General features: G+C 45.3%; 1 protein-coding gene and 1 long non-coding RNA gene across 5 annotated transcripts in view; one reads left to right on the forward strand and one right to left on the reverse strand.

Moving 5' to 3' along the window:
• Nucleotides 1-1,563: 1,563 nt before the first annotated feature.
• On the forward strand, nt 1,564-6,358 carry LOC121068678. Its single transcript, XR_005819027.1, has 3 exons — nt 1,564-1,589; nt 5,488-5,580; nt 6,328-6,358. It is a non-coding gene; the product is annotated as an uncharacterized LOC121068678 (long non-coding RNA).
• RPS6KA2 (ribosomal protein S6 kinase A2) overlaps nt 6,291-14,747 on the reverse strand; it is a 295,053-nt gene continuing 286,596 nt past the window's right edge. For all 4 annotated transcript variants that reach the window (XM_040554039.1, XM_040554041.1, XM_040554040.1 and 1 more), the window contains 2 exons: nt 13,873-14,010; nt 6,291-13,484 (listed from right to left, as the gene is read on the reverse strand). In XM_040554039.1, the coding sequence (XP_040409973.1) occupies nt 13,359-13,484; nt 13,873-14,010 (264 nt within the window). In that variant the 3' untranslated portion in view covers nt 6,291-13,358. The remainder of the gene's footprint in view (nt 13,485-13,872; nt 14,011-14,747) is intronic.

Here is a 14,747-nt window from a genome sequence, read left to right on the forward strand (position 1 = left end):
GTGATTGACTACCGTAACTGAACAACAAAGAAACAGCTGGGCAGCAGGAGCTGAAATAAGAGGTGCTACTTATAACAAGGAAAAAAGAACATATTTTATCAGTGTGGAACACAGGCATTACTGGTAATCGCTGCAATTATCATTACCTTTCCCTGCTTTACCTGCAGAAAGACCTGGCTGTCACAGTTATGGTCAGGCAGGTCCAAACACTTGAAACTTATTAACACAGCTGTTCCTAGCCTTCCAAACTACATTCACAGAAATTGAGCCAACTGGCCCTGCCACGGTCTATAGTGCATGAGCATAGCAAACAGAGTCCTGTGCTGTGAAAACCCCATCCAAGACCCTACCCTGGGGGGGGGGGAGGGGAGGGGGGGGAGGAATAACAACACCAAATGAAAAAACAAAACCACAATGCCTTCCCCTAGTTAAGCTTACGGTATAGCTCTTGTTTAGGGCAAGTTTCCTCCTGGCAACTTTTTTCCTAAAAGCCAAGCGGTTGTAGACAAAGGGTGCACCCCACACGGGTAGCACTTGGCACGGGTGGTGCAGGCGGAAAGCAGCAGGGCCTTGGGGCAGCTGGAGGATGTGGCTTCTCTGTGATGAGTCCTAAATTAGTCACACGTGATATAATGGCCAGCCAGAGTTACAGCTTGGATTATTTAAGCGAACTTCATGCTGAAATCTGTGTAGTGGTGATGGCTGTATTCACCTGAGCTTTCACTGTCATGAAGACTGAGCTGATTTTAAATGCTTTGAGACTTTTTCTGGGCTAAAGATTATCTCTACAGTTTAGTTATTCAACAGTGCTTCAAAGAAGATCATTTTAGATTCTCTTTTTAAATATAAATGTGTATTGCTAAAGCTTTTTAGAATAAGTCAAGTTTTACAATACAGGAAAAGAACAATTAACGGCTTTTTTTTTTTTTTTTGCAGGTTGCTTATACTTCCAGTTGGTAATGTAGCTGTAGGCACTGAGCTCCAAGGGTACAGTGATTGTTGTTTAAAAATGAACGCTTGTAACAGTATTTCTTTTTTACTTGGGTAATTTACTTCTTTTTTTTTTTTTTAGGTAAAGAAATAATTTTTGGCTACTATGATAATAAATGGTTTGGTTTTGTTTTTAATGTCCACATGAGAAGAATGACTGAACTGCTGCTGTCTCTGATATCACACCGCTGCACTGCTGGTATCCTCCAAGCAGTTGTTGATGATTATCTTGTGTTTGGGGAGGAAGGGATGAAGCCTGCTTGTTCATCAGGTGCACTCTGCACCTTATGTTGCTACATCGGGTCAGCTGGGGTAAGAGAGCTGCTTCTTGTAACACCGCATTGCAAAAATCTCCTCCTTCACTCAGTTGGGGAAACCTTATTTTACAGTTAAATGACATGTAATCACTTTATCGCTATAATCATCCTCTCCAAAGGAGCAGAGCAGGAGGACTGGCAGTGCTCACCTGGCAGGCTGTACCTCCCTGCAGGGGCTGAGCTGGGCTGCAGAGCAGAAGCTGCTGGTTGTTCCAGCAGGATAAAGGGGGAAGACGCAGTTTTCTGAGGAAGAGCACTGTTGGCATAGCATGAACAGCTCAGGTAAGGTTGTGAGGGAGGTTTCAGCTGATACAAATAAAAACACAAGATGAAAAAAGTATGTTTTTTTTTGTTTGGGTTAATAAAATTGGGTTAATAAAACATTGAAAAGTGGGCTGTGTGCACTGCAGGCGCTTTGCAGTAGGGGCTTTTGTTCCTGCCTTGCAAAGAGTCTGCTGAAACACATATTTCATGTAGAGAACTAGTCACAGGTTTCTCCCAAGTTTTCCATGGCCATCTTAAACTGTTTTATCCAATAAAAATGCCCCAGGGTTTCAAGGAGGAGACTGAAATTGGGGTCCTGACTGATGGCAGAAACCGAGGGGATCAAAGTTCAGCTGCACTGTTAATTAGTGACAGTCGTTTTAGTTGTATAATCCTCTCCTCAGAAACCATGGGTCACTGTGGAGCTGAAGAAATATAAATTTAGTTGATGACGTTTAAAAATGCAGGCTCCCAGTATGCTTCACTACTATTAAATTCATGTCTAGTATTTAACTATGCTGCTTCACTGGGCCTTGGCTTCCCCCAGTTGAGGCTGGGGGTGACCAGAAGGGGCATGGGTCCTGGTGGAAAAGTACAGTTCTGGGCTTCTCTCCACTGTCAGAACAACTAAAGAACAGCTCCCCAGAATTGTGCTGCTGGAAAACCTTGAACACAAATAGCGGTAGGCTCGATTTAGTAAAACAAGCAGATTAGCACTTTTGAGCCGGAAAGGTGAGATTATACCTGGGCTCTCTTTGGTCTTGCTACTGTATCCTCGGCGGTGTTAAATCTGCTTCAGTCGGAGTCATTTTTTGGCTTGGTGGGCTGAGATTTCTCTGATTTACTGGTGAAAGGTGAGAGCAAGTCAGTATCTGGGATGCTGCTGACTTAGGAGAGGAAGCCAAAGGTTGTCTCTGATTGAATTGGTGATGCTCACCCAGATAGGGACCCTGACATCACCTTTGGCCTATTTCTTTATCAGGCTAAAAAGGGGGGGATTTCAGTAGACTACAGTGGATAAACAAACCGTGGGCATACAAGATGAGTAACTTGAAGGCAAACATACCAAAGTCCCTTCCAAAGCTGCTGGGATCAAAGTGAAATAAACAATAGGTCCTGGTGGACTTCTACAAGGTCATTTGGGACTCAACAGGGAGTCACTTGGGTTTATACAACATCCAGCAGAAAAAAAAAAAAAAAGGTACTGTTTTAGGTGGGCATACTTTTAATAGACACATACAATCCTAAATGTGCATGTGCAGAAGTGAGATGGGTGGCTGTAGACAACCTAACTCTGTGGTGTGAGTCCTTCTCTTATCAGAAAACTTTGAAATATTGTGTCCCACAGAAATCAGAGGATCACTTTTATATGGATATTGATCTTTCCAATAAACATTAATGCAAAGTGGCAGTGCTACAGTTTCAGTTCTTTCAATGACTTAAATATATATTTATGTATTTATTTATTACACTGAGAGCCTTACAAAGTAAATACAAGAGCTGACATCCAAAAGCTGTGCAATACCTAGCTACTGATCCTTGGTGCCTGGAGAGGAGCGGTCTGCCCTGCATGCCCAGCTTTGCCACGTGGGTGAGCAGGGAATAATCAGCCATGCCAGAAGCAAAACCTTTCACTCGGAGCAGGAAGCCCCACAAAATCTAACCAACAGGAAATTTGGAGCAGAGGAATGCCCTTATCGTGACAGCACCCTGTGACTTTGCTGCTGCTTTCTGCTCAGGGTGTCCCTGAAGGTTGTCCAGAGGTCGGAGCAGTTCATACTTTTAGTTGAAAGCTCAGGAGGAGGCGGCATGAACACTGTCTCTGCATCATGTGGAAACCCTGTGATTCCAGCGCTTGCCAAGGGTGCCGCAGATCAGCGAAGGGAACCCCGTCGGCTCCTTCCTCGGGCTGGTGTTGGTCCAACCTGCACATCCCGCCTCCTGGGAACCTGAAGCAAGCTTCCAGCTGTGCAGGCTCTTTGGGCTAAAAAGGGGGACTGTTACCCCATGGCAGGGCACCCTGGCAGGGTCAAAACACATCTCTGCTATGTCATGCTTCAGGGATGCTGCTCCAGCAGTGTTTGACACAAAGGTGGAACAGCTCTCACTAGGTGTGAGCTCTATCTCACATCTCATGGCTGTGCAGAATCAGCATGTAGCCTGTCAGTTCACGAGCCATGACTTGGCTCCAGGAATTGGGAATTTAAGAACTGAAGGTTTTGTGGTCTGTTTTTCACTCTTTAAAACAGAGTAATTCTAATTGGAGAGCTTATTCAAGATCTGTCATCATCTCTTCGTACTGGAAGATTTCATTCATGTTTGGCATATATTTATTTAAGGCCCTCTTGTGGTTCACAGGAATTAGTGCACTACAAGTACTATTACTACTTATTTTGCTTTTAGGCTAGTAAGTTTTTTGCTTTTGGGGGGGAAACACCGTTTACCAGCTCTTGTTACAGGTTTTATCCGTATGGTATAGGTGGTGTGAAGCATTGTTAATTCCCTGACAGAGTTCTTGCCCCCTGTATTAGTCTCCAGAGCCCACAGCAGTGACCGCAGCCCTGTAGCAGATGACAGCAGGCTGGTGGCTGAAATGAGACCTGAGCTCCACATGACCAAAGGTCAGCACTGCCAAAAGCATGTAACAGCTAACAGGTCACTCTTGTCCCTTCTCTGAAGAAGTGAGATGCCTGTTGCTTCTGTTTGCTGTGTTTATGGCCCTAATGTAACAGCTACTGTCCCTAAAAGTTAAAATGTTTCATACCAACAGGTGACATACATTCAGGCCTTTAGGAAAAGTCTCACATGCATTAACGCAATAATGTTCTTCTTTCAGCAACAAGGAGATTAGCATTAGAGCTCAAGCCTGCTATCTGCTGTGGGGCAGGTGAGAGGTTTTATGACCAGGGCTATTTTTACTGGTGGCGGCAGAACCTGAAGGACAGGAAGAATCAATTAGGCAGCAGCATGCCAAGCCAGCCCAACCAGCAGCCTCGCCACAGACTGACTCACCAGCCTTTTATAGACTAATTTCCTCAACAAAGAACAGGCTCAGGCCAACTTTGCTTGTTTAGAAAACAGCGAGAGCACCATGAGTAGCTCTCCAGTCCGGAGACCCCCTTCTTCCACCTTGCATCCAGAAAATGGGCGCATGGCATCTTCAGCAGGCAGTGCACAACAAAGTGAACTGTGGTTAATCCCAGTAGATGGGCATAGGCTAAAATCCTTGTCTTCAGTTCTGCTCCATAGCTTTTAGCTGTGCTTCTCGTGATCTTCAGACATTAGCTGGTGTTGTTACTACCTGCTATTTGCTGCACTGCAGTGCCTGAGGCCATCAGCCAGCAGTTGTGCTGCCCTTAAAAGAGAAGATATAAGGAAATGGATGAATGGTGACTAAAAGGCAGGATTACAAGAGGAGTTACTTGCTACTTTTTTTTTTTTTTTTTCCGTTACAAAATGCATTCATCTCCATCCAGGAAAAAAGTTATGGTCACTTATGAGTAGCTGTGGTGATCTGAGATGTTTGCTACAGCAGATTTCCTGAAAGGTCTGTGTCCTGTATGAGGCAGGGGAGCATATTCTGGCCAGCCCTCCTCTTTTGGGAGCAGCGTCAGTACCAGCAAGTGCTACACCACAGAATAAGGAAAGCCTCCAGACATGTAAGACATCTGGGGTCAGGGGGAAAGACTCACATCTGCCTGCCCAGGGTCTTGTGCATGGCTTCTTCGCCATGTCCTCTGCAGAGCTGTGTGTCAAACAGTGCCTGAGCTGGGGTTACCCCTGACCATGGTCATGTTAAAGGAGGACTTAGGGGGGAGGGAAGATGCAGATTTTTTTTTTCTTTTTTTTTTTTTCCCCTTGGTCTTCTCATTTGGATGTTCTTGTACATGATTAGGGTTCTCCTTTTGTTAACCAGTGGGCCTATAAAGACAAATGTACATCAGCCATTGCCCTGCCTCTCTGGAAAGGCCATAAGAGTGACAAGATGGACCTCTGGGAGAAAAGCTTGGTAAGGGAAAGGATGAATAATTTGTGGCAGGCACCGGGGCATGGATGAAGAGGACAGCAAGGGACATACACGTGTCCTAATGATGAAGGACCACAATGCATGAAGGGTCGCTTCTCCTAGGGACAGGGAAAAGAAAGAAAGGGCAGAAGTGGGAGGAGGACAGGAGCAGCTTGCAGGAGAACAGAGGCATGAGGCTACCACTGAGCAGAGCAGAAATCTTATGCCATGTATTTGAAGTCCAAGTTTGCTTGGTTATGCTTCCTTGGACCTGAATGTGGTAGTGGTAACACCAGGGAAGCAGAACCAAGCCCTCCAGGTAGGAGAGGTTGATTTTGCTTTTGTGGTCACTGGTAAGGTCAGCAAGCAGAAGAGGTTACGCAGGCTGCTTGCCAGCAGTTCTCAGAAGAACCGTGCCATAGAAGGTCTCTGAGGGGTAAGGGAAATCCACATCAGGCAGCTTGTGTGAATGCTCTCATTGGTCTGGCAGTGAAATCCCAAATTTGTCTGGTGCGTGAACAGGCTGATGAGGGGTTAAAGGCTTACTCATTGCTTCCCAAATCAAAGGTCTGAGTGTACCTGCATGGAGGTACCAGCTCCAGGTGTAACTTGGAAAGGTAACGGTGTGCCTTTACCATGACCAACACATAGCATTCAAACGTGGCCAGTGCTTGTGAACTGGAAAGGAGTCATGCAAAAACAAGCGGGACTTGTTTTTTTCTTTCTTCTTTTTTTTATTTCTTTATAAAGAAAGGAAAGGACGGGCATGCCAAGCCAGAACGGCACAGTACAGACAAAGGTGAGCACTGAGGCTTCCAATCAAGGCCACCCGCAGCCAGCCCTTGCCCTGGTACAGCACAGCTCCCCATCCTCCTGCTGGGATCCCAGCAGGCAGCCGGCCCTTCAGCACAGTCACAGCTCCTGGCAGTCAGCTCGCACAGTTTCACAACACCGTCAGCCCACAGCACCGCGGGGCAGCAGCAGCTGAGGCCAGCAGCAGTAGCAGCAGCAACACGGGACACAGTGCACAGAGAAAGGGGAGCAAAGAGCTTATTTGCAAACAGTCGTATGTAACAATATAGAAAGTCCAAAGATCGTCGTTCTGCTATAAAAATATTACACTTCATAAAACCATGTACTATAAAAAAAATCTATTCGGAAACGCTGGTAAACATAATAAATATCTGTACACCGGCTGCCCTTTTCATACAGGAAACGTAAAAAGCGTGAGCCTCAGAAATCATTGTAAACATGAATATGGAGCCTGTAAACAAAGTGCTAGATCATGGTTCGTATTTTGACAGATTCATTTAATACTGCCCAAGTAAACCCCTTGCACACGTCATCACCTAATGGCCAGACTCCACCGCTGTGACACAAGGAGGACCCTGCTCTGAGCTGGCCCTGGGTTGCGCCAGAGCCACGTACAGAATAAGGTACAAATACAAGAAGAATAAGGGAGGCAAGATTTGGCTACAAGGAACAAAAGATTTGGCTACAAGGAACAAATCAGAAACAATCTTTTAGCAATTGGTTTTCATTTTCTATACTTCCAAATGCTTATTTCTAGACTCCCCTTTCAAAATTCCCCTTTATCCAAAAGGCATACATTTTCCCCATTTGTCTTTCAGTCTATGATGTCTGAAAATTATGACCATCATATCCATTTAGGAAACAGTGGAGCACAAACTGAATCTGCAACCGCTTATACCTGCGCAAGAATGTGTGGTTGTACAGTTCAACGCTGAACATTGTGGTTAGCACAATGCAGGTGGATACAACACTCCCAATTCTGAAACTCTGAACTTTAGGCTGCAAAACACCTACACACGCAAGCCAGCACTTATATGCATGATTAGATGCCTGGTTAGCTGGCTGACTCGCATGTGTTGTCACCCACTTGCACATGGAGATGCTAGGACGAGGCTCATAAAACTCATGAACTGGTTTTGGCTAAAATTTGTCTCTAAGAACAAACATGACTTTATTTTCTCCATGCCATTCTTGTTCTGCATAGGCTTCCACCCACACTTCACCTAAACGCTGAGGATTTTAGTTACGTACAGAGCAAGAGCCTTACTTTTACCTTCATTTTCTGAGTAAAAATACACAAAGTTTTGCTGTCGGGATCCGAGGGGATGTGTGATTGTTACTTGTGCCTGTTGTGGGCAGCTGTGGAGGGGGCAGCCAAACCCCAACACCTTGGGGCAGCGTGGAGCTGTAGGAGCAGGGTCGGCTGGCATGTAAGGGTACACACTTCTATAGGATATTGATGTGTACTTCAAAAGGAGAAAGAAAAATGGGCTTGCACATTTTCCTTTGTTATGAACTGTATAAAAACACCTGATTAGCATTATTTTAAATCTTTTTATTTTAATCTAAAGGATCTCTGTGCTGGTTGGCCAGTTGTGCTGTGTGTCTGTCTTTTAGGATTCAGATACGTGACCCTGGATCTCACTTGGCTCCTGTTTAAAGGAGCAGTCTGCAGATGTTCAGAGAGGGAATTTTGCTTCTAATTGTCTGCTTTGGCAATTTTTCTACAAACACCTTAACATACAGCTTCAAAAAAAAAAAAAAAAAAAAAAGGAATGAAAATTGTTTTGTTGTGGAAGCTAAGATACCTCCTTTTCTGCTGCAGTAATCTGTTTTACCTTCCATGTTTGTCTGCCTTCCTCCTGCGAGGGATCTAGAGTGCCATCACACTCCAGAAAATTGGGAATTTCCTCTGTAATAATGGATTATTTAAAGACAAATGCCAGGATTTTTCCTATCTTCTTTACAAGCTCACCGGTGGCCAAAATACACACAGTCAGCACCATCTCCCCATGGCATGCCGTCTGTAAGCCCACACCTCCCGGTTACTGGCAGTTTACTTGAACTCATGGTGAACTTCGAAGCCTTGGTTGGCCTTCCTCCTCTGCGTGCACAGCCTGGCTTAGGTAACCCGCTTCCCTACAAAAACCCAGCCGTGCATTGCCCCAACATCGGGGGCACCTGAACCTGGCTCAGCATAATGCAGAGGGAGGCGGGTGGCACCCGAGCTGCGACTCAGCAGCGTGCTGACAGCGCTGCCATCAGAGAAGATGCTGCTGCCTTGCTGCTGTCCCCAGCTGCTTGTTCGGACACATTTGCTTTGCCCCACCGTGACCTGGATAAGGGAGGTGGGAAAGCACAGAAAGCAGTTAAGGTCAAGAGAGAGTGACTGGCTTTTTTTAGCCTCAGCACTGGCATGCACTGGCTGCAGCTCTGGGGACCGGTGGCATAAGAAACCCTTGCGGCACGCGAAACTGCACACAGGAGTGGTTTAGGGGATGATCTGAGCCTGACCATAACTCATGTCATAGACACAGCAACTGCCTTTACTGAGCTGTACCAGTGCCCGGTACGAGTTTTCAGTCCTTGTGCTGGGGCACAGCACTACACAGGCAAACAGATTTTTTGTCCTTTCTCTGTGCCTTAAAGATTCACACATTGATTCCTAATAGAGTCTGATCTACCCTTTAGGCCAACAGATTTATTATACATTTCAAACTCAGTCTGAAAATTGTTCAGCCATAAGTCCAGCTGAAAACAGCCTTGGTGCTGCACGCAGTGCTAGGTGAAGCACAGGGACACGCGATCTGCGCTTTGGGGAAGCGCGACACACACTGATCCATCCTCCCAGTACCCCATGCCTGGGTCAGCCCCATGCCCCGGGAGAGGGACTGGGTATCTGTTCAAGCTGGTTTTCTTCAGATGCAAACCAGAATCTATTGTCAGATGACCTTTTTTTTTTTTTTTCTTTCAGATGCAGAGATTGATTACAAAGTGTCTGTGGGGCTATTTGTGTTCTGATGAAAAAGTCGGGCTTTATAAATGCTATCTGCTGTTAAAACTTGCTGGGAAAAAAAAAAATCAGATTTTAAACAAGTAAAAATTCATGAGGGACTCAGGGTGAGGGCAGCCCTCCCTTTGAGCAGCATCTCCCACACCTCTCCATATACACAAGCTGCGGTGCCGTGTAGGAAACGGGGCAACTCTTCCCTGTGTCTTAGGGCCATTTAGCTTCGTCAAAGTCCTGGAGCTGCAGGGGCGGGACCCAGCTCTACAAAATGTGAGGAGATGCCCTCTCCCTGCTGGACAGACTCCACTCTAGTAAGCTGAAGGACAGCTTGTGAAGTACCTCTCCAGAAGAGCTGACTGTCCGTGACAGACACAGTGAGGATGGCTTGGACTGTCACTGCTTTATGCACTTTGATGGTTTGAAAATTGAACTGTACTATTTATAATAGCCTAAGGCACTAGGTCGCTTTGTGGACTAATAACCTGCAAGATGGTGTTATCTAATTCAGAGAGATTTTTAGACTTTCAGGAGTTAAGCACAGCATTTAGTAAAAGTCCCTTAAGATTAAATATATATATATATATATATATATACAGAGAGAGAGAGAGAGAGAGAGAGAGAGAGAGAGAGAGAGAGAGAGAGAGAGGGAGAGAGGCTAAGCCTTTTTCAGTTGTTTTCTCCTAGAAAGAATAAATGCTTATTGCTGAGCATACTGTAGCAAGGTGCCTGGAAAAGAGATGCTGGTGTAAAGCAGGCGGAGCAGCAGTTAGGCCCTGGCCATGCATCTTCCCCTGGATGCAGCTGGGCTGGGGGAAGTGGCAGCTGCTATCACTCTGAAATAATGAGTGCAAGCCAGCAGGAGTGACTGTGCCTTCAATTTGCTGACAGAGGATCTTGTATTTCAGTCCAAGTGAGTTGCATCAGCCAGAACAACTGTGGAAATGGATTAATTGGGTTCTTTTTGACGGAAACAGGTCAGAAAAACCCTCACAAGAGCACCTCCAGTAGCAAGCCTGTGTGTGGGGTGATCTGCTGGGATGCATAGCTGGGGTGGAGGGGAGGTCCCACACAACAACTTCATCAGTGGGCAGAGCTGCTTGCTGAGCCACATGCCTGTCCACGCCCAGAGCAACTACTGCTGTTGTCGTGTCAGATTTTCAACACCACAGACCCAACTCCTCTGAGTATCTCTTCAAGCACCGACTACACTGGTATTCTTCTCATTTGGACAAGCTGAGATAGCATGTTTTTGTGTATTTACATGTATGCACACACATGCATACATCTGGATGCACTGGCAACAAAATCCTGGTAATCAAAAACCAGTATATGTAATTTATGGGCCTTTAAAGGAAAGTAATTAAAGAACATCAAAATATATCATTCTGTACACAGCCCAAACCTTGTATGATTAATAGGGATATAGATGGTGGGTTCGAAGAGCTAGACCAGGAACGGATTCAAACCATCAAGTTTCTGGAAGACCTGCATCCTCTAAGCTTGGCCTACAACAATATTCAGATTAAAAAAAAAAAAAAAGCTCAAAAACCTAGGACTGAATAAATATCAAGAGGGGATCAAACTGTTTCCAATGACTGTGAAGAGAAACCAAAGTGAACCAATGAAAGATGACCAGGAAATCTCCAGGGGAGACAAAAACTGTACCTAATATTTACAACACTCTTTCTGCCCACATACAATTACACATTAAAAGACATTTTGTTGAAACAGCACAAATCAACTGGGACACCAGAACATCCAGCCCTCCCTCCAGATTGCCCTTAGCATCCTTGTGCCCATCTTGTCTTCCTCTGGGACAGAAATCACTTCCAGGGACCTGGCCAGAGCATTTTTGCACGAGCCAGGACATCCCCTGCCTGCAGACTCACCTCTCAGTGTGCTGACAGCAGAAGTACATGAGACTTAATTAGCTTCCAGTGAGAGGAAAAGTGTAAAGGCAGCAAAAGGCTGATAACTGAGCACAGCTTAGCCAGGGTAGCTTAGCCAGTTAAGGTATATTATTCTCTGCTGCTGTGTAGATAAACATAGACACACCTGCGCATGTTCACACACTCCAATTCAAGCCAATTCATCCTCTCTGTGAAGTTTCACAGCATTGTTTATTCTAGAAAAGAGAAGGGCTTCAAGGAGAGCTGCTTTGCAGCATTCCTGTGTGCACAGCACATAAACCTGAACATTAAATATTGGTTTAAATTATTAAGAATAAATTTAAATTTAAAAATAGACTAATGCAAACAAACAAAGTTCAGTCAACACTGGAACACAGATTGTTTTAGGGAGCATATTGCTATAGCAAATGCAACTCCTCGTTCCCTTGGACACCGATGCCATGGTCTGGAAATTCCAGTTTGGCACCACAGTGCGCAAACTACCCAGCAAGGAAAATTGCCATCTCTAGCATACGAAGCTCCATGTTCACATTTTTCCTTTTTTTCCCCCCACCTTCACAACAGAAAAAAAGCCAACACAGCACATTAGCTTCTCCCACAAAGCATCTGAGGTGACAAATTCACTCGGAAAACAAAAATTAACAAATGCAGTACAAAGAAGAATCTTGGTCAGCTCGTGACCACCATATGCCACAATGGATAAGAAAAATAATTAAAAAAAATAGCTCAGGGAATGAGAAAAAAAGGTCCATTTTGCTGAGATCCTTTCAAACAAGTTTTCTTTCCGTGAACCTGAAAAATCCAGGTATTAGGTACAGATTCTTTTTTTATATATATATAAATACACGTGTATATATTTATATAAATATAAAAGCACAGCATCCTCCTGTTTCTCCTCATAATGTACTGTTATTAAAGCTCGTGACAGAGTTGGCTGGGCCCCTCAGAAGTGGGCACCGCCCGTGGGCAGGAGGGGCAGGGAGCGGGGCACTGGAGGAGGCCCAGAGCAGGATCAGCACTATGGGAGGGCAGCTGCACCACACTGCCCAGCCCCTCCACAGCCCAGGCACCCACAGACCCTCTTCTGGACCACCCCCAAGTGGGGGACCATTCCCTTCCCTCAGAGGGAACCCTGGTCAGCCTCCGAAGCACCTGCACGTCAGCTCCCTCAAGCAGTGCTCCCCATCACACTGCCGTGGGTGGCTTTGCCTGCTGTTCTCGTCCTTGCTAGCCAAGACCAGATACCCTTGTGTCCCCTGACCCACAGGCTCCCACTCCCACTGTTTTACATGAATGCTTTCCCACAGTCTCATGACACCCACAATCTCCTTGGAGGACCAAGTTCCTCAGAGACTTTCTGCTCTTGGTGGGCCAGGCCTCCAAGTAAGTCAAGCTCACGGCACGCGCTCCTCCTCAAGCAGTGCTGACTTTCTTCCAGAGAGAGCAGGTGCAAAGTGCAAAAGATTTCTTGAAATCAGAGGGTATTTCCACCACCGGCAGCTCGCTCTCCTTCATGTCATATAGCACTTATTTCAAGTAAGATATCATCCATGTGTCTCTGCAGCCTTCACTCTTCCTGGAGCGAGTGGAGATCAGTAGGTATTTAGGAGTGACCAGCCAAGCCACTTCGTCATGATGCCTGAAGGAACCGCTGAGAACATTCAAACCTGACTGCGTCTTCATTACAAAAAGTGCTTTTCTTGAGAAACAAAATGAAAACTATGTTCCTAAGGAACATCTTCAAGACTCAAAAATAGTATTTCCTAGGGGGGAAAGGATGGAGCACGTCTACTTTATTTGGCTTTATCTCAGTAAGGAAACAGAGCTACCAGCAAAGTTGGCACATCTTCGTCAAGTTGCTAAACTCAGGATCCTGGCTGGAATGTAAAAGAAATAATGGAGCAAAGGCAAACTTTGCCTTATGCTGGGCTTCTGCTAGTTCTGGTGATTTCGTATGCAAGGTGTCCAAAAAAGTTCTACTAACCAAGTAAAGATGAATCTGTCGAATAATAAACTGTGAGTTTCCAAAGAGGCCTCTTGGGGTACTGCTACAACCTGGTTGAGGTAAGTCTTTTCATGCCCCTCCGCTGAGCCAGATTGGAGGACAATACAGGCTCCAGCCTTGGTGCCTGAGGTGTTCGGTTTAAAGCGAAGTAAGTGGCTGCCATTGCACCCTGTGAAATAGAAAAAGAGAAAAAAAAAGGGCTCAAATTCAGTTCTTTCATGCTTCTCCCCTCCTTTCCCCTATCCAATCCCCTTGTGCAGGGACAATTTCCACAAAATGATCACAGCGTCTGCTGCCTGGGAGACAGCTGGGGTATCTCTGATTCAAAGCAGTGGGTAGCAGGATGGGCAGACTCCCACCAGTTCATTATAACATAACTGGAAGTTAAAAATATCAAGCAGATGATGGGTCAAAAAGCTTTACTGTTAGTCTACTGCCATATTAAATTTGGCCTCTGTGGCAAACTATTTTCCCAATTCCTCTATCACTTTCCAGAATATTTACACAAATCCCAGCTCTTTCTGGAAGAAAGGAAGCAGCAAGGGTGTGGGATGTACCTTCACCAGGTGAACGTCCTGTCTGCTGAGTTGGTTTTGAGACAGGTACTCCCTGTTCACTATCCACGGATGTCTTAACACTTGAACTGCCGTGAGGCGCTGATGAGGGTCTACGTGAAGCATCTTAGACACAATGTCCTGGGTTTAAAGGGAAGAAGACAGTAAAAAGGAAAAAGTAATTACTAGCAGTGCAGGATTTACCCAAATCTTCCCAATGGCAGTCATCAGCACGCTGAACAGAGAGGGTGATGCATTTTAGATATGCTTTATTGTTTTTAAATGTAAAGTGTGATCTTCAAAATATTCATGTGTAATATTCAGTTCTCAACTGATAATCCAAACAAAAGATAATGTGGCAGGTATTCAGCTTACCGAGTGTTAACAATTATTAGTGACCTTGTAGGAGTGATAAATGCTACCTAGAGAGGATGCCATCTGGAGGCATCTCCTCACTGACTCTGGAGCCTGCTTACAAGAGAAGCGTAGAACAGAAATCAAACATTCAAGGCAGCCAAAATTCAGTGATACCAGCCCTACCACATCGGAATATCTTAATTTCCAAACCGGATATCTGATGAAAAATTCATTGTCTGACAATGAGCCTCATAGGTGCTGTTAGCAAGACGAATAAGTTGCTAGGATTGCTTGTGATTTGTGGTGGAATATATCAATGTTTTTCCATCGGGTACTGCCAGTTGCTAAAACTGAAATCTCCTGAGGGAATATAAAAATTGTGTCAAAGTTTCTAATTGATGCCAGACAACTGTAAGCTTGCCAGCTTTCCTGCCCATCCGCCTGTCTCACAGACTAGTTCATGGTTTCGTGTCCAAAAGTCTCAGCACCGGCTGAATTCCAGCTCTTGGGTTTTTCAGGTT

The sequence above is a fragment of the Cygnus olor genome, chromosome 3 (assembly GCF_009769625.2).
Source record: "Cygnus olor isolate bCygOlo1 chromosome 3, bCygOlo1.pri.v2, whole genome shotgun sequence".
NCBI lineage: Eukaryota > Metazoa > Chordata > Aves > Anseriformes > Anatidae > Cygnus > Cygnus olor.